This window comes from Acomys minous (genome assembly GCF_964271855.1).
Source record: "Acomys minous genome assembly, chromosome: 10".
In the NCBI taxonomy this organism is placed as follows: domain Eukaryota; kingdom Metazoa; phylum Chordata; class Mammalia; order Rodentia; family Muridae; genus Acomys; species Acomys minous.
Genome location: NC_140491.1, coordinates 66,228,190 through 66,254,640, shown reverse-complemented (window position 1 = coordinate 66,254,640; position 26,451 = coordinate 66,228,190). Strand labels below are relative to the sequence as shown.

Genomic DNA, 26,451 nt, shown 5'->3' with positions numbered 1-26,451 from the left:
GAATTATTGTAAAGGCCGCCTCCCACCCCTGCCCAGTGACTGAAGGGCAGGGGCACTGGGGAGCAGGTGGTGACGATGGGATATCAGAGACACAGCTGACCAGGACTCGGGTTGGCTTCTACTGGCCCCATCAGAAGGACGTGGGATGCAGACTTAGGTGGCCACACTGTTGGAGGAGGCCCTCTTCCGGGGCACGAGTTTAAGGCAGATGAGTTCTCTGTTCTCTAGTCCAAGTCCAGTAGCGACCGTCCCACCATCCGGGCAGTGTACCGTGCTCTGGACCACCTCATTCCACCCACAAGCCCCCAGGCCAGCATAAAGTCACTCCACCTCAACACTGCGGAGTGCAAAACAATAAATCTTTATTTGTTCACAGTTAAACACAAGCAACTGCCTTGACATTTAGAACATTCTAAGGACAGCAAACCTTTGATTCCATTCACTGAGACTGTACCATGCTCTCCTGCAGCCTGTATTTATGGCATCTGATGCGGATTGTTTGACATGCTTTTAGGATCATAGTGGGGACATTTAAACCTTCTGAGAACAGGTGACTTCCACTGAACTAAAAAGTTTTTTAAAAATCTGATTTGTGTCACTGATGGGAGGACCCCGCTCTTAAACTCCAAGTTAGCTGTATATGGTTCATCCATGATTGATTATAAAACTAGAGTATGTCTTAGCAAAACCTGCTCCCTCCATAATGTGTTTGCGGCCCACAGTCTCACTTCCTAGTGCAAAAACGCCTGCCTGCCTCTGACCCGCCAGAGCTAACGAGACAGCATCCTATCCTCTCCCTTCCAACACTGTGTGAGGTGGGGCTGGCAGAGGGACCATCCTGGAGCCCTTCAACTCCAGGGATCCTGCAAAATACCTACTCCAGTGGCTCAGGCGGCCCACTCATCCAGAGGTGGATAATACTGGGGTTCTGGGAAGGGAAGGGCACTTCTCAGCCTCCATTAATTTCATTCTAAGACCAAAAGTGGTCAGGGTGCAGGTCGCTGCAAGTGCTCCTCTAGACAGCATTTAAAAACTCAGGGTGATACCAGAAATAGGAACACTGCTCCCCTGAACACACGGGGAATCACAAACTGGGAAGCTGAGCAGGAACAAGGGTCACAGCAGCAGCCCAGGGATGTGTTACACAGGCTAAACACAGGGGAATCAGTGACTCTGCAGCCAACTGGGTGGGTGGGGGGGACGACAGGGGAGGATGGAGGCACACACCACAGACCTCTGGCTGTGCACAGGGGCTCAGGCATCCTCGCACTGGATCAATGCACACGACAGTGGATTTACAGCATGAGCCTGGGGTGAAGATACAGCAGATGCCGGCTGCCATCTAAGTGCACAGGGCCACTGGCCTCTGGCTGAGACAGCCTGCATGTGTTGTAGCACAAGCTGAGCCCATGCAACGCCTGCACCACCACCAGCTTGTTCACAGTGTCTCCCACCCTTCCCGAACAGTGAGCAAAGTGAGCACCTTCCTGCAGTACTTCTCTTTGCTCTTTAGTTCTTTCTGGCTTCACCGTGGTAGGTTCTCACTGCAGGCCCCGCCACACAAGTTGTTCCACCTCCCTCACTTTCCACATTTATGGCCAGCCTGAGCTGTGGTCAGCTCTCAGATCCTTTTAGCCTCAACCACTCAGCTGCTAACATTTTCTCATTCTCCTCCAAGCACTAGAGCCCACATACGTTGTACGTGGCCTCGAGTCTGTGGCCTGTCACCTATGGTGCTGCCACCACCCTGGCAAGTGCTTGGTGGCTTCCAGGATTTTTCCTGTGTTGTGACAGGTTGCCTTCTAAGAAGGGTGACTCCCTGCTACCCATGTCACACACAGTTGGGACCTTCCCTCCTGGAAGGGTCAGTAGAGCTGCTGAGGTTAAGTGTTCGCCAATGGCAGCTGTGCTGCCAGCTCCAGGGATGCTCTCAGAGCCTGTCTCCTCAAGTTCACAGTCATATTGCTCTTGCTCCCAAAGCAAATTCTTAAAGACTTTAGGGAGGGCTACCAAACAGAGATGTGCACGTAGCTCCTCTTGTGGGCACTGACCCACTCCTCTACTCCAGTGGCATTGTAGAGCTGCTCCTAACAGATTGCTGACTGCTTGAGACCTAGCCTCCAGTCTCCTTGGGACCCTTGGCAAGCACAGCACACACTCCAAGCGATGAAAGGATGGCTGCCATTCAACCCCAACATTCACACATGCCTATAACAGAACACCTACTGTTTTAATACCTCGGCCCAGGCCTCAGGTGCCTCTCAGAAGCTTCCATCCTGCCTGTAACAGCATCAGGTGACCCCACTGACTCCCTGATGCCCTCACTGCTCTCTAAACAGAAGCCTCTGCCCAACCACCCATTAATCCTGGGGCCCTTTAAAAAGAGTCAATGTTTAGGCTGGGTACCGTCAAGGTGACAGTGGGCCAGTCTCCCAATCTTAGCTTCAAAAAGCCTTGAACTTGGGCTGGGCATGGTGGCACACACCTTTAATTCCTGTACTCAGGAGGCAGAGGCAGGCAGATCACTGTGAGTTTGAGGCCAGCCTGGTCTACAAAGTGAGTCCAGGACAGCCAAGGCTACACAGAGAAACCCTGTCTCAAAAAACAAAAAAACAAAAAAAACCTAGAACTCATGCCACACAGAGTGCTCAGGTTCTGTCATTGGGTATAGGAAGAGTCGGGCTGGAGGAAAAGTGCTAAGGGCCCAAGTCGTCTGGGGAGACGCTAGGGTATACCGTAGTCTATTTCACCATGCTGCTACCTCCTCTCCCTACACTTCATCACTTATGCAGTCTGTTTTCTTTCTAATGTAGAGAAAGTAGATCTTGGTGGTAGTGGGGAGGAGGGCAACTCTTAGGAGCTGTGTCCACCTTGACCTGTGCGATCTGTCTCCCAGTTTGTTCACCTGCCCTTTCCACAGGGATCAGGGGAGAGCACACCGAGCGTTAAGTTTTCCTTCAGGTAGAGCTAATGAAAAGCATGGCGTCACTGAATCTCACACTGAGTGTCCAGGGCAAATGGCTGCCCTCTGCTGGTCTGAGAGTGGTCTGTGGCACCCTCCTGTGGGCTGGCTGTCCGTGAGCTATAGCACATATGGGCTTGACAGGTCTCCAGCCAGCACTGCCATGGTGACAGAGTCTCATCTGACTTAGGGATGCTAGGATAGTTACTGCTACACTTAAGACTCTCATCCTCAGGCTGGAAACTTCCATATGCAGTAAGACTTCGTACCGTTAGTTTTTTGTTTAGCTTTGTCGTACTTAAACCTTTCTATTCTTTATATATTAGACAGAATAAAATCAAGAAAACCAAGCTCAAGGCTCCTTCCCAAGTCTCCTTGCCTGGGCCAGAATATCAGGCAACAACTCTTACACTTCCAGCATTTATTTCAGGAGCATTGGTTGAGTTTGAGCTCTCTGCCACCAATGTGTTCTGACATGGCCGATGACCCCTCTCGTGAGCCATGAGGGCAGGCAGTGGGTACAGGCCACTGGCCTTTGTCGGCCCTCTTTACCAGACTCTGAGTTGCTCTGCTGTTCCTAACAGAAGTGTTTGACATGAAGCTCCAGGGAGAGTCTCTCCTGCAAAGTCAGAACCGGTGTAAAAAGCTTCTATAACCTACTGCAGTGCAGCAGCCCCAGCCCGAGAATGACCATTACATGAGCTCTGAGGAAAGCCTGACTCTGCGAGCCTGCCTGCTGCAGCATCACCAAGCAGCTGGACCCGAGGGGAGGCAAACAGCCTGCAGGGTGGAACCACGGCTCAGCTAGGCGGGGCCAGCCAGGGGCACACTTCCACGTGTGCATGAACCCTGGGTGCCCCTCCTGGTGGCCACTCCTCACTGTCTGCAGATTGTGGGACTACCACCTACACACCCACCCAACCACAGGCAGCATGGTGCCAGCATTCAAGCAAATACCAAATAAATAAGAGGTAGTGGGGTAGAGGGGTAAGAGCTTTCCAGAGAGTAAGGCAGTGTGGGCCCCACAGTGCCAACCACACTGTCAAAACAACTGGCATTCTCACAACTGGCATTCTCACAGAACCTTCTAGGAAGTGTATCAGAGCTGCCAAGGAAAGGCAGGGGTGCATGAGCCAGTTTCTCTAGATCTGTGGCTTAGATGCTGAACTTGGGAACCAAGAAGCAATGAAAATGCACCCATAAAGACAATCAGCTTTGCAGGCTACATCCTCCTGGAAGGGACAGCACTGGACTTACCTGCAGTGCCACCAACTACCCAAGAGCCACCCAGTTATCTGAACCTCAGGGAAGCAGAGTGGTGTGTTGGACCCAAAGATGAAATTTGGCCTCATATTGCACAGGTTCAAATGACACAACCATTTGGTGGGAGGAAGGAAGAAAATAAAGCTACAAGGGACGCGCACAGGCCCTCAATGAGTACATACTGCTAGGTAAAATGAAGGAGGCGGGGGTGGGGTGAAGGAAAGCGTCTCGATGCCAGACCCAAAAACCATCATCCCACATTCTGCCCTCTGTCAAAAGGACCTCTGTCCCATTCCCACCACACAAGCAGCTGCTCAGACCCCAGAAACAGAAAAGCCTAGAACGTGCATTCACACCTCCTGTTCTGTGCCGACAAAGACGCAAATGAACACTGACGGACCCTGCTCAGCTGTGCTCATGGAGAGTCTCGTTATAGTCCATGATGTGGAGCTGCCCCACACTGTCCGAGTTTGGGGAAGATGGGTGTGGGGCGTCTAGACTCAGAGGAGTCTTGTTTTCCATAGCCGAGTCTTTGCCCAGTTCTGTCTTTAGGGTCTCAGAAAGGCTACTGCTGGTCACACCATCCTCATCACACTGGCTCTCACTCTTATTACGGAACAGCTCCCGGGCCTTCATGCCCAGGAAGCTCTTGGAACTAGGAAGTGAGCCAACCGTCGTGGGGATGCTGCTGGAGGGCTCGCCCACGGTGGTTTCCCACCGGCTGCTGAACCTCTGGCTCGGGGGTTTCTCTGGAGTGGAAAGCCCACTGCTGCTGCTGCTGCTGCCTCCAGTGACTCTACCTCCACAGCTGGCCCGGGTGCCACTAGGCCTGGAGGTCCTGGTCTCACCGTTGTGGCCAGAAGCTTCTTCATTGTGTCCTACCAAGGAATCTGAGCAGCCATCGCTACAACAGTCAAGCCTGTAAAAAAGCCAGACGTAATGCAGTTGGTAACTGCAGGACTTCAGAGGAAATATGAAATCACACTTGCCTGCCCATTCTTTAACTAAAAACTTCACATGTATGAGTGTGTGTATGTGCGCCATGCGTGTATCTACTACCTACAGAGGCCAGAAGACACATTCCCTAGGTGCTGGGAAGCAAGCCCAGGTCCTCTGTAAGGGCAGTGCTCTCAATCACAAAGCTATCCCTCCAGCTCCCTGCTCTGTTTCGAGGTAGCAGATACAAGAATCTCACTTGAAGCCCAAATGATACATGGGGTCATACTGGCTGGCAATTTGCAATGGGAAGGGCAGAATGAGTGATACAAAAGGAGATGGCTCTCTGTGAAGGAGGAGCAGGAGATGGTGGCCTGCCCAGCTGGTTGTTACCGCCCTACTGTGCAGCCTCCCCATTTAAGGCACTGTGGGTGGAGCCTTCCACAGAGCCCTGATGCGGCTGCTCTCACCTCTCCTCCGCTGCTTCTGCAGCCTCTGCTTTGTCCTCTTCTAGTTTCTGCAGGCGGCCATCTTTCTCCAACCTGCCATACAAGTCTAGGATCTCCAGCTCCAACACTCGGGTGATCTTTCTCTGAGCCTCATACCTGCCCTCTGCAGCCAGCAGCTGTCCACTGAAAGACAGGGATCGGTTCAGAACATGGGAGGGGCCCCACACCACCCACACCTTTCCAGTGAGTCACCTCGCCTGGCTCTTGACATCCTCAAGGTATTTCTTCTGCTCTAGGAGAAGGTGGTCTTTCTTGGCCAGAAGAGATTCCAGTTCCAAAACTCGCCTCTGTGAGGCATCCAGCCTCTGGTTCTGCTGGAGTAGGTGGCTTCTGTTTTTTTCTAGGTCTTTCCGATATGCAGTTTTCATCATTTCTACTTCCTATAAAAAGGTCTGGAGTCATTACTTGCAGACAAGTGTGCAATGCCCCTCTACTGAAGTGTCCCTACTTAGTGCCCTGACTCGGTGAGTGAGAAGACGTCTGGCGAGTAGGGCGGCTGGGCATCTTTGATGTCTGCCCCTAAGGAGCCATCTAAAGTATCAAAAGACAAGTTGTACAGCAGATAGCACATCACGCCGATGAAGGCGGATGACTGTGAGCTCTCTTAGAAATACTGTCAGGGCTCTGTGAGAGAAGCTGCATTTACTCTGTCTGCAGGGTGTATATAGTACCAGTAAAAAAGATACAAAAGTGGACCATCGCTTTAGGTGAGTGGCACTGGGGCCACTTATCTTCTTTTTACCCTTTTTCCCTCTTCTACTAGCAGCTGAGATGGTGTCACAAAAGGAACATGTCTGCTGAGGAGAAGCAGCATCTTTAGGCCTGAGTACCTGCCAAAGTTTGTTGACCAAGTGACACAGGTAGCCCACCTGCATGGGAAAGTCACAGTAAGTGTAGACAGACATGCCCCAAAAGGTGGAAAAGAGGCTTTCCTAACAATTGTTACTGTGTGTTTAGCACACATACCCTACACACACACATCGACACCATACAAGGTTTTCAAAAAGAGCCTAAACTGTAAGTTACAAGGAGGTGACCTTTCCAGAGGCATTAAGCCTGAAGGCTGACCAGTAAGACAGGTGTTTCCAGAGTGTGGAAGGCAGAAAGGGCTAAAAACACTGCCCTCCCAGCTGAGCCAAATAGCTCCCGTTAACACAGATGACTTCTGTGACAAAGGCGGCATAGTCACCCCCACAGCTACAGACCCCACCAGCCACACATGTTTGTTGAGTGCACTGAGTGTGGCATGTAGGGTCTTGTCATTACTCTTGAGTAACACAGTTTAGCAGTTGCTTATATAGTGTTTACTTTACATCAGACATTTACACATGACCTAGAGATGGTCAGATAAATTAACCATCTGGAAACTTGCAGAACCCTAGAACCAACCCTGCACAGCAATAGTGACACCTGCTCTTATTTATGGATACTCACACAAGCAATTAAAACAGCAAGCCCCGGACATCTCAGTTACCCTTACAGCCTACCCCTCCTCCATGGTCCTGAAGAACAGCAACCCAGCTCCCCAGCCAGAGGTAGATCTGGCCTACTCAAGGCCCTCACAGGCTAGTAACAAGTACTACTCAAACCCAACACAAAGGAAAATAGGATAGGAAGCACACAGAAGGTTTTGAGAAAGGTTTTTCTCACTGAGAGCCAGCCACCCATAGGAAGGGAACACCACGGTGGTGGCTTGTGAGGGCTGAGCGTGGCTAGTAGGAGGACAAGGCTAGACGGTTAAGATGGCAAGGGGAAGGGTGCAAAGAGCCTGGCTTCCTCGGACTGGCCCCAGAGTGTCACTTTGATCAACTCTGAATTCTCCTGCCTCAGGACTTCCTGTCAAGTGAAGCAATAAAACTGTATTGTTAATCGAGACTGTTGGTTTTGTTTTGTGATGTACAGCAGAAGGCATCCCAGCTAATGTGAGTGGACTTCCCAACTCCTAACTGTGAAACCGCTCTCAGGAGGGGCATGGCTGCTGCCAGTCTCAGGATCCAAGAACTGAAGCCCTTCCAGCTATGTGTCCTTTCGGTGGAGCCATCAAAAAGTTGTTTCAGCCGCAGCCAGACATGGTGACAACACCTTTAATCCTAGTACATGGGAGGCAATGACAAGTGAATCTGTGAGTTCAAGGCTAGCCTGGTCTGAGAGTTTCAAAGCAGCCACACAGGGAGATCCTCTATCAAAAATAACAAGATGGCTCTGCAAGCTCTTTAGGGGCAGACCCTTGGGTCTGTTCCCCACCTCCTCTGAGAACTCTTCTGCTTCCAGGGTAACTCATAGTTGGATTCTAGATAACTTCATTTTTGACACCCTCCAGAGTCCGAACTAGAGGTTAAGAAGAGCTGAGAATTAAGAAGCAACTGGACCATGAACTACATCTCCTCAGTTCTGAGACAACACTTTTCACCTGGGGACCACAGATGACATTGCACAGGGCCTTGAGCTAAGGGCACTAAAGGCACTTGATGGAGGAGCAGTGTCACACACAGCGCCAGAGTACACCCTACTGAAACTCCTGAACCTCCTTTGCTAACATGCCCCAGACTGACTGCACAGGGACATTCTGGCAAGCACTAACTGCTCTGCATGCTGACACTAGGACTGAGCAAACATTGGCAGGACCAGAGGCACAAGGAAAAGGAAAGGAAACAGCATGGGTGCTGGGCAAAGCAGCTCTAGGTCCTCAACGGGGTGCTCAGCAGCGCTGGCTGCCCATCTCCCCCTCCCGCCTGCTCTGCAGCAGTCACATCTCATGCTTCATGGTGTGACAGCCAAGGTTTCAATGTATGGGGTGCAGAATCACTATGGAAACAAACCTCTGGGCCTGTCTGTAAGAGATTGTCTAGACTAGCTAGCTGAAGTGGCTGGGGTCCCAGAATGAATAAAAGGGCAAGGTGAGCTGAACACACTCTCTCCCTGCTTCCCGACTGTGGACAATGGGCCAGCTGCCTCACACTCCTGCCACACCTTCTCAGCCTAGGTGGACTGGACCCTCACACGGAGAGCCAATAAACTTTCCCTGGTTTCAGTTACTTCTGTCAGTTTTGTTACAGATATGAGAATCGTAACTGACATTCATGTGCCCTGGACACCCTGCTAAACAGCCCACCACGGCACATGCCTGCTGCATGTCTTCCCACGGCTGGACGCGGCTATGTGGTTAGGCCTGCCTGGCTGCTCTGCAGAACATGGGGCCAGGCAGTGTAGTTTTGTGTCTATCAGTCACATACCTTGGTGGTGTCGGGATGCTTGCTCTGAAGCTGCTCCAAGTACAGCTCATTGACCTCCCCGAGCACCAGGAGCTGCCTATTCAAGAACTCCATCTGCTGCTGCACCGACTCACTATTGGAGAGCTGCCAGACGGAAGTGAGAACGTGCACGTTCAGCACAGCAAAGTAGCCAATGGACAGTGACACTGACTGTCGAGGAGCAATGCAATGCAGGGCAGAATAAACCATTCCCACTGAGTCTGTGGCTAACGGGGAAGAAGGCACCCAAGGGCAACAGAAGCAGAAGCAATTATGGATGCATTTCAATGCAACTAGCCCAAGAACACTGAAGCAGAGGCAGCTGTGGAAGACAGCTCCAGTGAACTAACCTGTTCTTGAATACATATGACACAGATTTCACTAAATCCCTATAAGGAGTCACAGCTCAAAAGCCTTAACAAACTTCATAAGCGAGGTATTAAAAAGGGCTCCGTGGGATGTGCCTGGCCTCAGCTCAGCAGGCGCTTTTGTTGTGAGGACCATCTGCACTGGAGGTATGCTGCATTTGACAGTACCCATGGGCCTTACCCACTCATTGCCAGGAACACCAATGTCTCCAGACACTGCCAAATGTTTCCTGGGTAGAATCGCTCCCTGCTGGGTTGCCAGCACAGACATACAAGCAATCTATCTGTCTGGCCTGAAGCAAGAGTCAGCCGGTGAGGTCTAGTCTTACCTTCTGCGAAACCTGACTGAGCAGCAGCTCAGTGTGGCACACCTTGTTGTTAGCTTTCTTCAGCTCCACCCGCAGCTCCGCAATCATGTTCCTGCAGTCTTCCAGCTTTGTCTACCAAAGAGAGCTGGCCGTCAAGTTATGAGAGCAGGACAGGCCCAGCCACAGGCCGAGGCTGAGCTGGGGCTGCTCGGCTCAACTCTCTCCTGTCCATCAGTATCAGATGAGAGATTTGAGTTTCTTACTACTTAAAATAAGAGGGGGAAATCCCAAAGACCTGACCCCTACAGTTCCAAAAGTGCATGTCCCAGGCCATTTGACCACACAGAAATGTGACCCAGATTTTTCATTCTTTTGAGGGGACCACAGCGACATCTGTAGGACATCATGGGAACTACCGATTAGTTGGTAGAGATGGTCCCACATGACTGTGGATAATGCCACATCCGGGCAAAGCTGGGCTTTTAGTGGCTTACGTGATTTAAAAAAAAAAAAAAGCAATATGAGAAAACAGAGTGGAAGAGGAAATGAAGGTGTCACTGTTTACTGATTTCAAGGCCAAAACACTGTGTGATACCAAGAGGGTCACTTGATCTTCACAATGAGAGCTGTTTAATAGTGAAGTCAAAAACGTTTTAGATGCAGGTGTGTTGTTTGCCAAGAGGAATCAACCTCACTGAGCAGTGGTTCTCAATGTGTGGGTCGCAACTGTCAGAAAACACGTTATTTCCAATGTTCTTAGGAACCTCAACCATAAATTTATTTTCATTGTTACCTCACAACTGTAATATGTGGTTTCCAATGGTCATGACCCACAGGCTGAAAACCCGCTGGCTTACGGCAACATTGCGTCGTTTCTTTTGGTTCCAGGGTGCTGGGGACACTAAGGGAACTTCTGCCTGCACTAAGATCCATCCAGCGCACAAAGAACAAAGTATTCACGTCAGGCAAGCTGAGTAAGGTGAGAGGACAGAGCGGCTGCCACACCCGCTCCTGTCACCTGGAGCCTACCTGTAGCTCCTGACTCTGGTTGTAGAATTCCTCTCGGTCATGCTGCAGCTGTCTGATCTGGCTGTGCAGCTGGGTCACCATGGTGTCACGCTGCTCCTGAAGCTGGCTGTACCGGGCTTGTTCTTTCTGCACACTCACCTTCCACATCTGGATGTCTTTCTCTTGTAACTTCAACTGATCTTTCTAGCAAAGCCAGAGACACCATCATTTTAGAGGTTACTCAGCGCAGGCAGTGACACAGTCAATACACTGCCTGGAATCCTAATCACACACTTATGGGTCTGCTGTCTCTACTGTCAAACGCTGCCCAAAGTCCTCATCAGCACACACAACAGCGCGCCGCTGATACTTCCTGAAGTCCTCACTGCCTCCCGAGGAAGACCCTGAACACACAGTGCTGTAGTCCTCTGGGACGCTGTGCCCTGACAGAGCACCCAGTGTGCCAGGCAGAGTTCACCAGAATGACTCACACCACAGGGTACAGCACAGGCTGCTGCCATCACTTACTGTCTACAGAATGGGTAAAGAGGCATCACAAGGCATAAGGTAAGTCAGGTGTAGTGGTGCACATCTTTAATCCCAGCACTCAGAGGCAGAAGCAGAGGCTGGCAGATCTCTGTGCGTCTGAAGCCAGCCTGGTCTACATAGTGAGTTCTTGTTCCAGGTCTATAGGGAAAAGACACACAAGCAAACACCCCTCCCCCCACCACAAAAACAAAACAAAACCCCAGAAGACTGAAGGTAAAAACCAACATTCAAGCCCAGGTCCGACTGGCTTCATACCCTGACATCAAACAACTTCAGCTCTGCGCCATGAAGCAGCTTACCAACAAGGAAAAAGCTTTTTTGACCCTTTAGATTTACAAATGCCAAATAGTCACAAAAGGTCATCTGTTCTCATGATTCTTGAGAGCTTGAGAGGAGTTTTGAGAGTCAGATGTGCACACCTGTGCCTCACAGGCTAAGTGCCTGCCCTCAGCTGGGACTAACGGGGCAGCTGCTCTCTACAGCCACCGTGTGGATGGACACGCCCTGCCTGCTCACCATGGCCGCATTGTGCTCCTCCAGGGCTGCTGCTCGGATCACCTTGCGCAGGAGCCTTCTGTTCCTGAGTGCATGCTGCTGCCGCTTGAAGCGCTCATACAGCAGCTGATTGTGCAGTAAAAGCAACTGGTCTCGAAGGGTCCGGATCTCATCTGAGGGAGGAGAGCCTGATTTTAAAGCAGAGGGAAGGTGGCAGAAAGGCCTTTTACACATAGTTCTACCACGGCCCTCCCATGTGCCTCACTTAAGGAACATAACTCTTGGGTCCTGGAAGAGAGCCCAGGCCAGGAAGTGCTGCTATGCAAGCATGGGGGCCTGGTCTGATATCCAAAGCCCATGTAAAAAGAGGCAGCACCAGATAACCTTGCTAGCCAGATAACCTCGCTACACTAGCAAGCTCCGGACCAGTGAGAGACCAGGTCAGTGAGAGCCTCTCTCTGTACAGTTCTGACACTTCAGCATGTGAGCTCCCAGCACCGCGTGGAAGACTCTTCTACTTTCCTTCCCTTTAAAGCATCCAAAGGTGGTCCCTGAGGCAGGCTTCTTAGGCAGGAACCTGGCCTGGAGGTAGTTCTCATCTCCTTTCTCTCTGCACTGGTCCCTCACTGCTGGCCTTCCAGGGAGCTGCCCTAGTACTTTCCCGCCAATCTTTTCTAGGGAAACCTGGTGCTCGCTTATTCACTAAATTCCTAAGCTCACAGTACTTGCCACTCCTTAAAAATATGAAACACTGACTGTAACCCTTGGGATCTCTCACCACTGGAGACAGAAAAGGGAGGCCCTTCCTGAGGGCACCCTTCAAGGACAGAAAAGGGATGAGTGTGTCTAATGTGTGCTGAAGCGCCAACTTTACCTCCAAAGTGAGTCCAGTCAACAGACTTGCTGGGTAAGGACAACCTAGGAAAAGATTTTATAATAAGTTACTGATCTGACCTAGAAAACATGAATCTGGATGTTCTATTGGTGGTGGCGGCATCTTGAAAAAAGTCTCATGCAGCCCCAGCTGGCTTTGAATTTGCTATTGGACTTGTGACCCTCTAGCCTCCACCTCCCTATGCTGGGACTGTAGGCATGGGCCACTCTACCCCATTTATATGGTGCTGGGCATCAAATGGAGGGTGCCATGAGCACTAGGCAAGCACTCTACAACTGAGCTGCATCCTCAGCTAAAAACATAGACTGTAGCAAAGTCAGCTCCACTCTTGTGGTCAGCATCTTCAAACTCCAGGCCTCCACTGAGCTGGGAGAGTCTTGGTTGAGGCAGGCCATTCACTGCACATGACTAGGCCTCAGCCCTAGTACTGAGCTCCCTGCTTAATGGCTGTGTCCCAGATCTGCTCTCCAGCCACCCTCTGCAGAAAACTGCAGTCCTACTCACACACAGAGTCACTTTCCCTGGACAAGCTAGTGTCACCCTGTGAAGGTAAATGCAGGTCATTTACCTGACTCTGATACAACACATTTCATTTTGTAAGTGCAATTTTAAATATTACAATTCTTGTCAAATTCCACCTATGGCATTATATAGAAGAAAGGTAAAAACTAGCCAGGGATGGTGATATATCCTCGTAAGCTCAGCTCTTCAGAGATCATGGGAGGAAGATCATGAATTCCAGGCTAGCCTGGGCTACATAGTGAAACTCTGTCTTAAAACAAAAGATTAAAATAAAATTTCCTAAGAACCAGTGACAAAAGGATCAAACTCAACTTGGCCAGGTAATTCTTTCTCCTTCCATGGAATCCTCTGACATGGTTAAAAGAAAGAAAAAGAAACAAGGATGACTGAAAGCTGCCTCTACTCTTCAGCAACCATGAGCTCTGTAGGGCATCTGCCTCCTGAACCTGTAGAGAATGCTGACTGCCACATCTCTCCCCAACAGCCCAGGAAGAAACGGAAAGCTCTGCCTGCAGAGGGACACGCTGAAGTCAGTATTCCTTAACTCAGTTTTAGCGTCTGCTTTTCAGAGAGCAAATGTGCACCCACATAGAACAGAGACTTATTTACATATGGACACCAACATTTCACAGATCACCCAGGCATACGTGCCTGTGCTCTACACATGGAAAAACAACAGAACAGAAGGACGTCTAAGGAAACACAAGAGAACCAGCTGCCCTGAGTACAAGTGGAAAGGGGTAGTCCTGCTGTGCCCTCACGGTCCAGTGCTGTCTGAACTCTGGGCTAGTTAAAAACAACAGCAGGGCCCGGGCTTACCTGCTCAGCTCCTTGCTGTGCGCATCTGCTCCCTGCTCTATCAGTCTGTCCAGTACTTCCATTGGGGAGGTAGAGGGCACACAGTCTTCCTCTGGGTTTCCTTTCACTTTCTTCAGCAGCTCCTCAGTCTTCTTGCTAACAAAGTGACAGGCAGTCTTTGGCAAGGCCACCTCAAAGAGATGATCATACGGGGGAGGCTGCCCACTTCCAAAGCTCACTCCCCTCTGAGGTGGAATTTTGCAAGGGCTGGGAGTGAGAATACTGGTCTCCAGAGAAGTATGGCCATCTCTGTCCCCAGCGGGGCTGGCATCAGCATTGCCGGAGGGTGGGTCTATGGGAGTAAAGGCTTGCTTTGGTGTGTCAGGCCCATGTTTGTCCAGGGAATAGTGCAAAGGCTCAGGGTTCGTGCCGGACCCCTGCGTCCCAGAGGCTGCCAAATGAGTCTTCCGCTGAGAACCAGAAAGACTGTCTCGGTAGAAGGGAGAGTCAAAGCCCCCTCGAGGAACTACAGGATCTGCTTCTGCAGTGGTGATCTCAGAAAGTTCTTTAGATATTGCAGCTGAAACGAGGGGGAAACAAGGGAACCCTGTAAACACTCAACCAGGCAAATGGGCTTGGGTTTGTGCATTACAGGGGTATTAAAGCTGCCCATCCTCTCCCTGTATACACTAGAACGAACACCCCCTTTCACCCCAACACAAGAAGCCAAGCAAGCCTGAGCTATGACTCTAGAGCCCGGTTCTGCGACAGAAGGGGGATACTTTCATCACCTTGTAGCAACCCATGCATGTTACCTTCTTCCTTATCCTTCTCAGTACTGTCTTCCTCAGAAGCCAGGTCACCTAGGAAATCCGGGAGATTCCTCAGAGTAACCGAATCTGTGCTGCCAGGTGGATCCTCTGCAGAGAAAAGGAGACGACTCAGGTCAAACTGGCTAACCCTGCAGGCACAAAGCCATGCCACTGTGCACACATCTACGACCGTTCTTCCACACAAACAGAGAAAGTTGGGACCACCCCAGAGGACGGAGAACTTATGCACCATTCAAATGGTTCCAACCCCAGCCCCATAGAAAGCACAATTCTCAGGCCATAATGTGTGCAATAATAGATAAAATCACCTAGTTTGACCTGCTCAAAGTAGATGCACTTCAGGCGGCAGTTGGCAGCTTTCTAATACTGGTGTTTTTGTGTCTCTAGGAGCCGGCATGAGAGACTTGAGTGCACCCTTACTCCACCCAGCTTAGCTTCTAAACCACAGAGTCCCACGCGCAGACATGAGCAGGGCCCATCGTTACCTCGGTCGTTCAGATAATGCTGCCTCTGAAGGTAAGGCCTTGAGGACTCTGTTCTTTCTTCCTGGAAATGGAATCACACAGTGAAAATGCTGGGCATGTTTTGTGCAGCATAGAAATGGAGCTTAAAGGTTAGTACAGTGAACTGCTGGACTTCAAGATCCCTGTAGAATCATTAAAAATGTAAAGAGTTAAAGCTGGAGATGGCTCAGTGGTCACAGCACTGGCTGCTCTTCCAGAGGACCCAGGACTGGTTCCCAGGACCCACATGAGAGCTCTATAACTCCATCTCTAACTCCAACCCCTGAGTCATATATAATTATCTGATGCTTTCTTCTGGCTCCTGTGGGCACCAGGAACCCAAACAGTCATACACATAAAATAAACACAAATATCTATATATCTATATATCTTCTATTTGCATCATTAAATCTACTAAAAGTGTTTAATTTGAAATTAAAATGGAAATTTATTAATTTAAAGATAACACAGCTATGTCACATTAATGTATATAGCATACTTTAGTGAAAAATAAAACATGTTTTCTAAAACAATAATTACTTGGAACTGGTACATTTTTGCAATTTCTTTTAATAACCTTGTTTAATGAAAACCAGTTGAACTTGCCTACATTCTACTCTCAATGTGTTTCTATGTGTTACTTTGGCTGAAACCTAAGAAAATCAGGGTCCTTAGAGATACCTAACAGTAAAATGTATAGTACATCTTATGGTCTCTAAACATAGTTACAGTATGGAACCTGAAAACACAAACTCTTCGTTCTGCACATTTGCTTTGTGTGTACATGCGCATTAGCTCATAGAGGCCAGAGGATGTGCATTACCACTCTCTTGAGACAGGGTCTCTTACTTAACCTGGGGCTGGGCAGTAGCCAGCAAGCCCTAGTGATCCTGCTGCCTCCAACAGCAGGGCTTAGGAATACAGGCCTGCTCAGCAGCACCTGGATTGTTACATGGGTACTAGAATTTGAGCTAAGATACTCAATGCTTGCACAATTTGCACAATTAGCACTGATGCCAGGCACACTGTTTTGCAGAGTTTTTTGTTTTGTTTTGTTTTTGTTTTTGTAGGCAGGGTTTCTCTCTGTATGTACCCATGGTTGTCCTAGAACTCACTCTATAGACCAGGCTGACTTTGAACTCAAAGATCTGCTGGCTTCTGTCTCCCGAGTGCTGGGATTAAAAGCGTTTGTCAGCATGCCTAGCCATGTTTTGTTTTTTGGAGACAGAGTCTCACTATGTAGCACAAGATGACCCAGACCCTGATACAGACTATGCTGGTCTCAAACCCACAGAGATTACCTGCCTCTGCCTCCCAAGTGCTACCAGTAAAGGCTTACATTACCATGCCAGGCTCTACACACAGCTTTTTTGTTGTTTTCTTTTGGTTTTTGGTTTTCTTCAAAACAGAGTTTTTCTGTGTATCCTTGGCTGTCCTGGAACTCACTCTGTAGACCAGGCTGGCCTCAAACAGGCACAAGCTTTTTAATGACCAATTTTCCTTGCAAGTTGGATTTTACTATCGGCTACAGATATCGTCAGCTGTTTACCTTGAAATGACAGACTTGGTTCACTGTTTAAGAAACTATGAGAGGTAGGGAAGAAGAAAATATGAACAAAGTACATGCAAGTATGAAAATGTTAAAATGGAATTCATTAGTCTGTATTGAATCTGGGAAAAAAAAGTCATCTAAAAAGAAATTTCCTGGGGCTAGAAAGACAGTTCAGGGGTTAAGAGCACTGACTGCTCTTCAAGAGAACCCTGGTTCAAGTCCCAGCACCCACACAGCAGCTCACAACTGTCTGTAACTCCAAAATCTGACACCCATAGACATACATGAAAGCAAAACACCAATGCACATAAAATAAAAAAAAAAGAAAAGAAAGAAAGAAAGAAAAAGAAAAAAGGAAAAAAAAACAAAACAAAACAAGAAATTTCCTGCAGGGTGTGGTGGTGCACACCTTTAATCTCAGCACTTGAGAGGCAGAGGCAGGCAGATCTCTGTCAGTTCGAGGCCAGCCTGGTCTACAAAGTGAGTCCAGGGCAGCCAAGGATACACAGAGAAACAGAGAAACCATGTCTTGGGGCGGGGGTGGGGGCAGGGGGGAATTTCCTGCTAAATTTTCAGGCCTGAATAAACCATCTGTCAGTCACTTGTTGTTCAGATAAGTCACGTCCCATGGGGGGGGGGGGGGGAACACAGCTAGTACAGCTCCAATAATTCCAACAGCTGTGAGGCAGGACTCCCTTCACCCTGCAGTGTACAGTGAAACACGCTCTGAGTAAGTTTCTTATTTTGCTCATTTGTTTGCTCTTTTGAGACAGGATCTCACTGCATCTATACTGGCCTTGAATTCATGATCCTCCTTGCCTCAGCCTCCGGAGCCCGGATTAAACACGTGCCACAGTACCCAGCTACATACCTATAGGTATGTGCATAATTTCAAGGTCCAGACTCATTAGAAAATACATCATTCCTGCTTCTTCATGTAGAATCATGCTTTCCCCCTCCTCTGCCTTTCCCGTTTCTAAGCTAAAGAACCTGTTAGGGAGGACACAACACCTTCAGAGTCTGGTCTCTAACTTGATCCGTGCTAAGGAGTCAGTACCTTATTGCTGTCTGTACTGTCAATGCCGTGAGAAGGACACCCAGAGGTAAAGGTGATCTAACCTACTGAGGGTCCTGGGGTTGGCAGGCCATAGCTTGAGAACTGGTGACATCTATTTTCAGTTACTACGGTTCAAGTCCATCCCTTTTGGGTCAGGGTTGTACATGGCATAATTAGACTTCACAAGGTGAGATGTGTGTGCACTGGCAGCTCTGGCCCAACACTCACCTTCCGGGAAGGTGTGGCTGAGGCCTGGGAGGCTGGACCATGCACACAGTCATCTGGTGGACAGGGCAGGGCTGGAGGAGGAGAGGTCGCTGGGGTTCCTGAAGGAGTTCCTTTTCCACCTGCTCAGAGAGACAAGGACAACACATAGCAAGGCTGGGCCAAACATCAGAAAAGCTGTCATTTCCTTAACACTGTTGTCACTACAAATACAGTGGTCCAGTGAACGTCTCAGAATCCAGATTAGTCTTGGTGCCTGGCTGTCTGTCTCTAAACTTTACTCATTCTGAAAAGCCCAGAGACTTTTATTAAATTTCAAAAACAAGTTTATCACTGTCAAATGGCTCCCAGAATCACTATGAGTTCCCCTTCACAAATAGGCCCAAACCAACCAATCAAATCCAACTAAGACCCACATACCAGTGGTACCAAAGGCTTTACTGTAGGGGTGTGACAGCTCAGGTGGGACATTTCCAGGAGACGTAGGAGGAGTGGTCATACCACAGACCATAGATGGGCTCCAGAGAGTAGCCTAGAAGTCAACAGAGAACATCAGCATCAGCAAGTGAGCACTGAGCCTGCTGAGGTCTCCAGCAATGTTCAGTTTAGATGCAGCCTTTTCAACTACAAGTAGCTTGCTGTGAAGTCTTTACCAAGACAAGCTGCATTTCGAGTGTCTGGACTCCAAGGTGACACGTGGCACCAGTGGCTTTCTCTGCTCCTATCAAGGACCCTCCTGAAACTCGCCCTGTGCAATTTCCCCATTACATTCTAAGTCCTGACCAATGGCCCAACTTCCCCAGGAGGCAGAGGGGGGAAGGCACACTGAGTGGCACCATACTTGCAGCGGCTCAGGTAACAGCCGTGTTGACGAGGAACTCATACTCTGAGGTAGCTGCCCAGGTGGACTGAACAACATCAGCCGAGAGGTTGAGGAAGGGGTGGAAGTAGCGGCCCCTGAAATGAAAGGGAAGGAGGCAGGGGTGAGTACGGGGTGTAGGTCACTCTGACAACCAGCCACAATCTTCTAGACCATCTGATACACTCAACTCTCTCTTGGGGCTTAGGCATCTCTGGGAACAAACTAACATTTAAAGGTTCTTCTGGGGTGTTTTGTTTGTTTTGTCTCTGAGGCAGGGTTTCAACGAATAGCCCTGACTGCCCTTGAACTCAGAGATCCATTGCCTCTGCCTTCCGAGAGTTCAGATTAAAGGCGTGCGCCACCACATCCAGCCTTTAAAGATTCTTTAAGTGCCCTGTGGAAGTTAAAGTTCAGTTAGGTGTGATTCTAATTATGCATTAGGATAACTGAAAGGGCACATCGTGTCTAACAGCCTGATGTGCAGCCTCTATCCTAGCTAAAGCCAAGCTCTGCTGTGATTCCAGACTCTCAGACTGTCAGTCTTCCTGTGGGCCCCACTGGAAGCACCAAGAAGGTTAAGTCACTTATGACACAGGGACCAGCTGGAAGCACTTGACCCTTACTATGTTATATGCTAAGGACTAGTCTGGTGATCTGCTATGCTATCAGATCATAGGTGCGTCCCTGTAATCCCAGCATTCAAGAGGAAGTGGCAGGCGGGTCTCTCTGAGTTAGAGGCCAGCCTGGTCTAAAAAGAGAGTCCAGGACACCCAGGGCTACACAGAGAAACCCTGTCTCGAAAAAACAAAAACAAAAACAAAAAAAAAAAAAGAGACAGATACCGAGAATAATTAAGCTTAAAGGACAGAAAATAATTCAAACAAAATAGAGGCAAACTCTGAAATATTTCAGGGAAAGTCCCTAGGCAGTGCCCTGACTCTCTCCTCACTTACTGCCTAGTTATGCTGAGGGTGTGGAAGGAGAAGCCTCCCCAGGGCACCGCCATACACATGCCTACAGCAGCCAGAAGTCTTACTCCTGGAAGGGCACTGAAAGTTAGCAACAATAAAAGTAATGCTTTCCAGAGATTAAGGTGCGAACAGAGAAGCCCACAGTTGCATTTTACCATAGCTATTCTGTGTGTCCACATAAGGGCTGGCGGTGACATCAGCCGAGCGGTGAGGGAAGCAGGCAGAGAGCTGGTGAGACACAGAATAGCCATCTTCATATGAGGCTTCTGTGGGGTCCAGAGAGATTTTGGCACACTCTATTACAACATCATGAGTCTCTAACGTCTTCCACCTAGAAAGGGCAACACAGTCAAGAGAGGCATGCACAAATTCACCTAAGCACATCAGTTAGACCATCAGGAGGCTGACTCAGTGCTGGCCACTGGACTGCCGCTAACAAAGAATGCAGCACAAGTCTAACAACCAGCCAGCCATCTAAGAAGCTACTTCCCCTCGTTAAAATGGCTTCATCAAGTTAACAGAAACTAGTTTGAAAGAAAAAAAATCACCAACAAAGACAAAAAAATAGCCCCTTAACTACATAGCCAGTTCTTGGGGATATCTGCTCTGAAACAAAGGTAATCAGAGACTGGGAGGGGCTGGAAAGCACCAATAAGATGGGCTGAGCTATAGTCGCCAAGCAAAGCCAAGGATTCTTCTAACATATCCCGGGATAGGAATACTATGAGACCACTTAGGACTAACGAATACATAAAGTACCATTAAAGAATTTCTTTAAGAAAGAGAGAGAGAGAGAGGGAGAGAGAGAAAGAGAGAGAGCGAGTGTGTGTGTGTGTGTGTGAGAGAGAGAGAGAGAGAGAGAGAGAGAGAGAGAGAGAGAGTGTGTGTGTGTGTGTGTGTCTCATTTAAGAGGGTGAGCCTCTGGCCTACATCCAATTAATCCTACAGAAACATAGGAGTCAGTGCTAAGCCACAACATGGCTTTGTCAGAACTAAGGCCAGTCACAGGGAGCTGTCCTCCAGCTGAGTGGTCTGCACAACACTGTGAGCAGCAGGTTTTCAACAGACAGGTGGCTGCCAGGGCCAGGGAAACCTTTATTGTGGTCACAACTGTTGTCAAAACTTAACAAATCTCATTTTATGAAGATCACACACCTCACTAAAGTCGGTTTAAAAATCATGCCTTCAGCCAGGCGTAGTGGCATACGCCTGTAATCCCAGCACTTGAGAGGCAGAGGCAGGCAGATCTCTCTGTGAGTTCAAGGCCAGCCAGGTCTACAAAATGAGTCCAGGAAAACCAGGACTGTAAGAGAAACACTGTCTTTAAAAAAAATTAAATAAATAAAAAATAAATCATGCCTTCAAATACTCACCATCTTTTTGTTTGAGTTTTTTAGGGTTTGTTTTATGTTTTTTGAGACAGGATCTCTCTCTATGGTGCTGGCTCCCCTGAAACTCACTCTGTTGCCCAGGCTCTCCTTGAATTTGTGGCAGTCCCAAGTACTAAGACATACCTAACTAGAATATCATCTCTTTTTTCATTTTATTTATTTGGGGGCAGGGGACTGTCACAGCAAGACATGTGGCGGTCAGAGGACAACTCGTGGGAGTAAGTTCTTTCCTTCCACCATGTAAGTCCTAGGGTCTGAACAGGTCATCAGGCTTAGCAGCAGGCACCTGAAAAACCAATGAGCCAGTGGATGCGGTGGTGCACGCCTGTAATCCCAGCACTCAGGAAGGCAGAGGCAGGCAGATCAAGGCCAGCCTGGTCTACAGAGTAAGTCCAGGAAAGCCAGGGCTACACAGAAAAACCTTGTCTTGGAAAAACCAAACCCCAGACCGAAAAAAAACCAACGAGCCATCTTATTACTTAAGTGGAAAAAACAAAACAAAACAAAACAAAAACCATTAAAAAAAATAAAAAACAAAACAAAAAAACCCATAAAACTGTTCTTGTAAGTGCCCAGGAATACACTGTTAGTATTAAGTATTGTAATTCAAAGAACTAGATGTGGGCTGGAAAATATCTCAGCAGGTAGAAGGATTTGCCCCACAAGTAAGCCTGGCAGACCTGGGTTTGGTTCCTGGTACCCACATAAAAAGCTAGATGTGGTGGCCTTCAACTGTAATCCCAGTAGTCTTATAGCAAGATGGGAGACAGAGACGGGAGCATCAGCCAAAAGCTCCAGGGCCAGCATACTGCAGTGACAAAAACAGAGACTGTGCCTCAAAACAAAGTAAGAGAACTAACCCCCTGAAAAGTTGCCCTCTGACCCCACATACATGTCCCCCGGCCCCAATTACACAAACTAGCAGCTTGTCTGTAGCTCTGTCATAGATGCTTGCCCAACATCTGCAAGGTCTGTGTTTAATCTCCAGAAGCACAAAAACTTGGAGAGACAGGCAATATTCATTCTCTTGTGTTCTTCTTTTATCTCTTCTGGGTCTGCCAAATGTTCTACAAATGCCCCCAAACCAGCAGACTGTGCACACTGCCCAAGCATAAACTTGCTTGTAGGACACAGCTTTACTGTCTGTGGCTCTAAGTTCATGGTCATTCTGGCAGGATTCTTGTCCTCTGTCCATGTTTTCAGGGAAGAGGGCAAGAGCACTAAGGCACTGTGGAATCGGAGGCACTTATGGAATGCCTGTTCATTCTCACGTGTTGAAAGTGTGATGTTAAATAAAAAGAGAGGCTGTGCGGGGCACGATTAGAGCACAAGGCAGCTTCCCTAAATAGCAAGTGTTTCAAGCTGGGGTTCTGGCTGCTGTAGGCCTGTGTATGGGGGTGCCCTGGGGAGGGCTCCCCTTTCCACACCTTCAGCATGTTCTTCTAGTGTTTTGAAATCTCACAAAGCTGAAGCTTGGCAGCATTCCTTTGCATTGACTGAGCTGAGCACTACACAAACACCTTCAATCTAGAAGCTTCAGCTTTAGGAAATTTCTTTTAACCCTTCTTCTATCAAAGTGTCATCTTCTCGGCTGGGCTATGGTGGCGCACGCCTTTAATCCCAGCACTCAGGAGGCAGGGGCAGGCAGATCATTGTGAGTTCAAGGCCAGCCTGGTCTACAAAGTGAGTCCAGGACAGCCAAGGCTACACAGAGAAACCTTGTCTCGAAAAACCAAAAAAAAAAAAAAGTGTCCTCTTTTCCTTTTAAAGGTGTTTTTTTTATTGGCTACTGGGCTCCACCCATCATCCTAAAGCTGTTCTCAGTCACCTGCCTCTGTTCTTTGTTCAACTGAGCCAGTCTCAGCTGTACCTCCAGTTCCTTAGCTGAAATACTGATTTGAGAGTTCATCTTAATTTCAAAAGCTCTCTAGTATGTCAGAATGCCTTTTACTGTGTCGCCCTGCCCTATACAACCATGCACAATCGCCTGCTCTGTGGCTTTGCTGTCAATGTTCCTTCCTAGCCCCCTTTCCTCACCATTGCTGTCTCTCTCACAGCAGACTGAGCTTTCTTCCAACCTCAGGTGCTGAGGTGCTGTGTGCTGCTGACAGGAAAAGCCCCGAGCTAACACGGCTGACTGAACATTTTCACCTCACTACAATCTCCTGAAGTTCCACCATCTACACTAAGGCCTGTTTTCAAATACAAAGTGCAGGGAGGAGAAGACGACCTGGAGAGCAGCAGACACGTGGGAACGGGCATGTCCAACCTGAGAAGCAAGCCCTACCCAGAGCTCCAGACCACCAGGCAGCTGCCATATATGACACAACCCTCAGGAGTCCAAGAGATCACAGCATCCAGATCTTCTGGAACTGAAGGTGAGAGGCAAGAAGCTAGAGACAGCAGCTGGGATAGGAACTGCTGGAGAGACACAGAGCATCTGAGGTCCCTTCTAATTCTATGTTCCCAGAAAGTGGCTCTATTCCTCACTGGGAACTGGCTAGTCCCTGGCAAGGGGATTTTCTCCAGGAAAGTGAAGCCAGGCCAGAACAAAGCTTCAACCATGGCTCCAAGGCAAGAATGTTATGAGAAAGTACACAATCTAAATGCACAAGCCACCAAGCCCTCCTTGCCTACCTCTTCTGCAGAAGCAGCCAGGTCCTCGTCAGATCAGAAGAATTTTCTAAAAACCTGACCAGCTAAAAAAAAAAAAACCACAATCCCAGTGCTGGTATCTCTCCCAGATGCTCAAATCCACACAGAAATGCTCTAGATCAAAACGCCCAACCTCACCCCCAGCTTTCCTGTCCTCCCACTCAAGCACAGGAGAATCACCAAAGCTTTGCAAAAAGCCTCAAAGACTTAAAAAGAACAAATCAAAACAAGTGAATGAAAGGGGGAGGGCTTAGAAGACACATACTATACAGGGAAAATAAAAAAGTCACTGTATCTCTGAGACGAAGATAGGTGACTAAGAAAAGCCCCCTGCACGCTAAAACAAGCACTCAGGCAGAAAGCACAGCGTGGGAATAACTAAGTGGGAGGGCTGAACATCACTGGCAAGGAAGCCTGCAGGAAGTGGACTACAGGACAAAAAGGAAAAACAGGCTTCCCTGTCACCACTGGGAGTGTAGGAAGGACAAGTATGGGGGGAAGGGGGAGGGGAAGACAGAGAAGCACCATGCTTGAAACAGTAAAGAAAATCCTCTCTCTAAGACTTAAAAGCTTGTTGTATGTTGACCAATGACAAATAGTTCTACACCAAGGTATGTCACAGGAAAGTTCAAAATATCATGCTAACAGAGATGTATTCTGCCAGCCCCCATAAAGACCATCAAAACCATCAGCAAACAGCCACAGGTTCTGTCTCCAATCACTGGAGGAGACTGACTCTCAGCATTCACACCCAGCCAAGCCAACTGCATCCTTCCTAAATGCTAGCACAACCAGAGTGAGGGGCTGGGGAGATGGCCCAGTCAGAAAGTGCTAATACAGTCCCCAGAACCCACATCTACTACAGATACAAATAAACAAATAAAGCAGCAAAACACAGTGGGGTGCTTTGCTATGGTGAATCCCAGATTCAGTGAAAGACCATGCCTCAAAAAATAAGATGGAGAAGTGACTGAGGAAAGCAACTGCTTCCAGCTTTCACACACGCACACATGCATGTGTCTACCTGTCAACACACACATATACCAAGAAAGAAGACATAAAATACAGGAAACGGGAGATGCTGCCCAAGAAAAGAAGCCAAGCAATGGACATCTCCAAAGCTCCTACTGTCCCCAACTATCCTTTTAGCCAAGGGACAACATTAAGTGACCTGAGAAACCTTATCTTCACTACATACTGAGGACACTCTCACTCCCTAGATCAGCATTTGTTTTACTCCACAGAGGGCTTCCCAGGCCTCACATGTGACCTTGTGCAACGACTCCCTTGAAGGTAAAGGCAGACCATCAAAGCTGACAGCACTCCTGCCCTCATCCTCTGCAAGCCTGCATCTAAAGCAATCAGCTCTCTAAACAAGCCACATACATGGCCAACCACAGAGAGAACAGGGAGCATAAAGGCAAGGCAGCAGCTGCCTCTGAGGTGGCCAGGGAGCAGGAGGAAGAGCTTCTCAGACAGAACCAACACACTGGAATGTTCTGGTTTTGAAGCTGGGCTAGCTGCGTGTTTGTGTGATGTTGCACCTTGCTTTAAGCTGACTGGAGCTGCACCGCAGAAGTACACTGGCAGAGGCAGGACTCTGTAAGGGTTACCAGGCATAAGGCAGAGTGATAGCCCTGGCTCAGTTTTCTCCCGAAAGCTTCCATCCCTTCATTGGGAATTGTAAGTTTGCCTGACAAGCAGAAGGTGCTGTCTTTCTTACAACTAGCAGGTTCAGTAGGTCCTCAGGACACATCAGGGCCCGTGGGGGGTGCGGATGAGGACGACAGTCAGGCACCTGGCAGTGATCATGGAGAAAGAGACCCAAGGTGGCTCATTACTCCAAATTTTGCCTTTCTGTAATCGCCTAGCTTTCAGCTACCCAATTAACCTCCCAACCCACTCAAATTACCAAAAAGCAAGCCTTCTGGGCTTACAGAGACAGGCACTGGCTGCCACCATCTCTGCTCTGTTCATGGAGTCAGTAGCTCTCTGTGAGGAGGAGGCTTTAAGCACAAAGTTCAACCCATTCTGCAAGTGGAACATCTGCATTCCCACAGGTACCCATAGATCACATTGCCAGTCTCTTAAGAGACTCAAAACTTGTCACAAATTCAGTTTCTGTACCTTCGAGGGTCCAGTTCATGGTCCTTGGATCCAGTCACTAATTCCGGGTGAATTCGCACATGCTCCATCATTGGCTAGAAGAGTTTGGGTTGACAAAGTTATAGGTGTGAAGTTGTGTGGCAAACCCTACTTGACAAGAAAAGGAGTGATGTGCTGATATGCTACAACACAGATGAACTGTGAAACAGGGTGAGAGGCCAGTCACAAGAGAGCACACAGTGCATGAGCCCATGTATATCAAGTTCACAAAATAGCAGCTCCTGACTAGGAAGCCAGAAAGACAATTAGTGGCTGCCTAGGTTTGAAGTGGAGGTGTCAAGGATTTCTTCTCAAAAGTTTCCTGTCTGCCATATAATACAAAAGCTGTAAAAGTACCTGCATAAAAGAAGGTCTAAGGATCAAACGAATGGG

General features: G+C 48.7%; 1 protein-coding gene across 17 annotated transcripts in view; it reads right to left on the bottom strand.

Annotated features, from left to right (window-relative positions):
- Positions 1-345: 345 nt before the first annotated feature.
- Positions 346-26,451, bottom strand: part of TSC1 (TSC complex subunit 1) — a 49,431-nt gene continuing 23,325 nt past the window's right edge. For 16 of the 17 annotated variants that reach the window (XM_084798564.1, XM_084798558.1, XM_084798568.1 and 13 more), the window contains 16 exons: positions 26,041-26,114; positions 20,023-20,198; positions 18,876-18,991; positions 18,455-18,566; positions 18,038-18,156; positions 15,183-15,243; positions 14,680-14,784; positions 13,886-14,444; positions 12,524-12,567; positions 11,671-11,837; positions 10,627-10,809; positions 9,619-9,729; positions 8,904-9,026; positions 5,863-6,050; positions 5,632-5,793; positions 346-5,144 (listed from right to left, as the gene is read on the bottom strand). In XM_084798564.1, coding sequence (XP_084654690.1) covers positions 4,631-5,144; positions 5,632-5,793; positions 5,863-6,050; positions 8,904-9,026; positions 9,619-9,729; positions 10,627-10,809; positions 11,671-11,837; positions 12,524-12,567; positions 13,886-14,444; positions 14,680-14,784; positions 15,183-15,243; positions 18,038-18,156; positions 18,455-18,566; positions 18,876-18,991; positions 20,023-20,198; positions 26,041-26,114 — 2,814 coding nt within the window. In that variant the 3' untranslated portion in view covers positions 346-4,630. The remainder of the gene's footprint in view (positions 5,145-5,631; positions 5,794-5,862; positions 6,051-8,903; positions 9,027-9,618; positions 9,730-10,626; positions 10,810-11,670; positions 11,838-12,523; positions 12,568-13,885; positions 14,445-14,679; positions 14,785-15,182; positions 15,244-18,037; positions 18,157-18,454; positions 18,567-18,875; positions 18,992-20,022; positions 20,199-26,040; positions 26,115-26,451) is intronic. The other variant, XM_084798562.1, reaches the window with a different exon arrangement.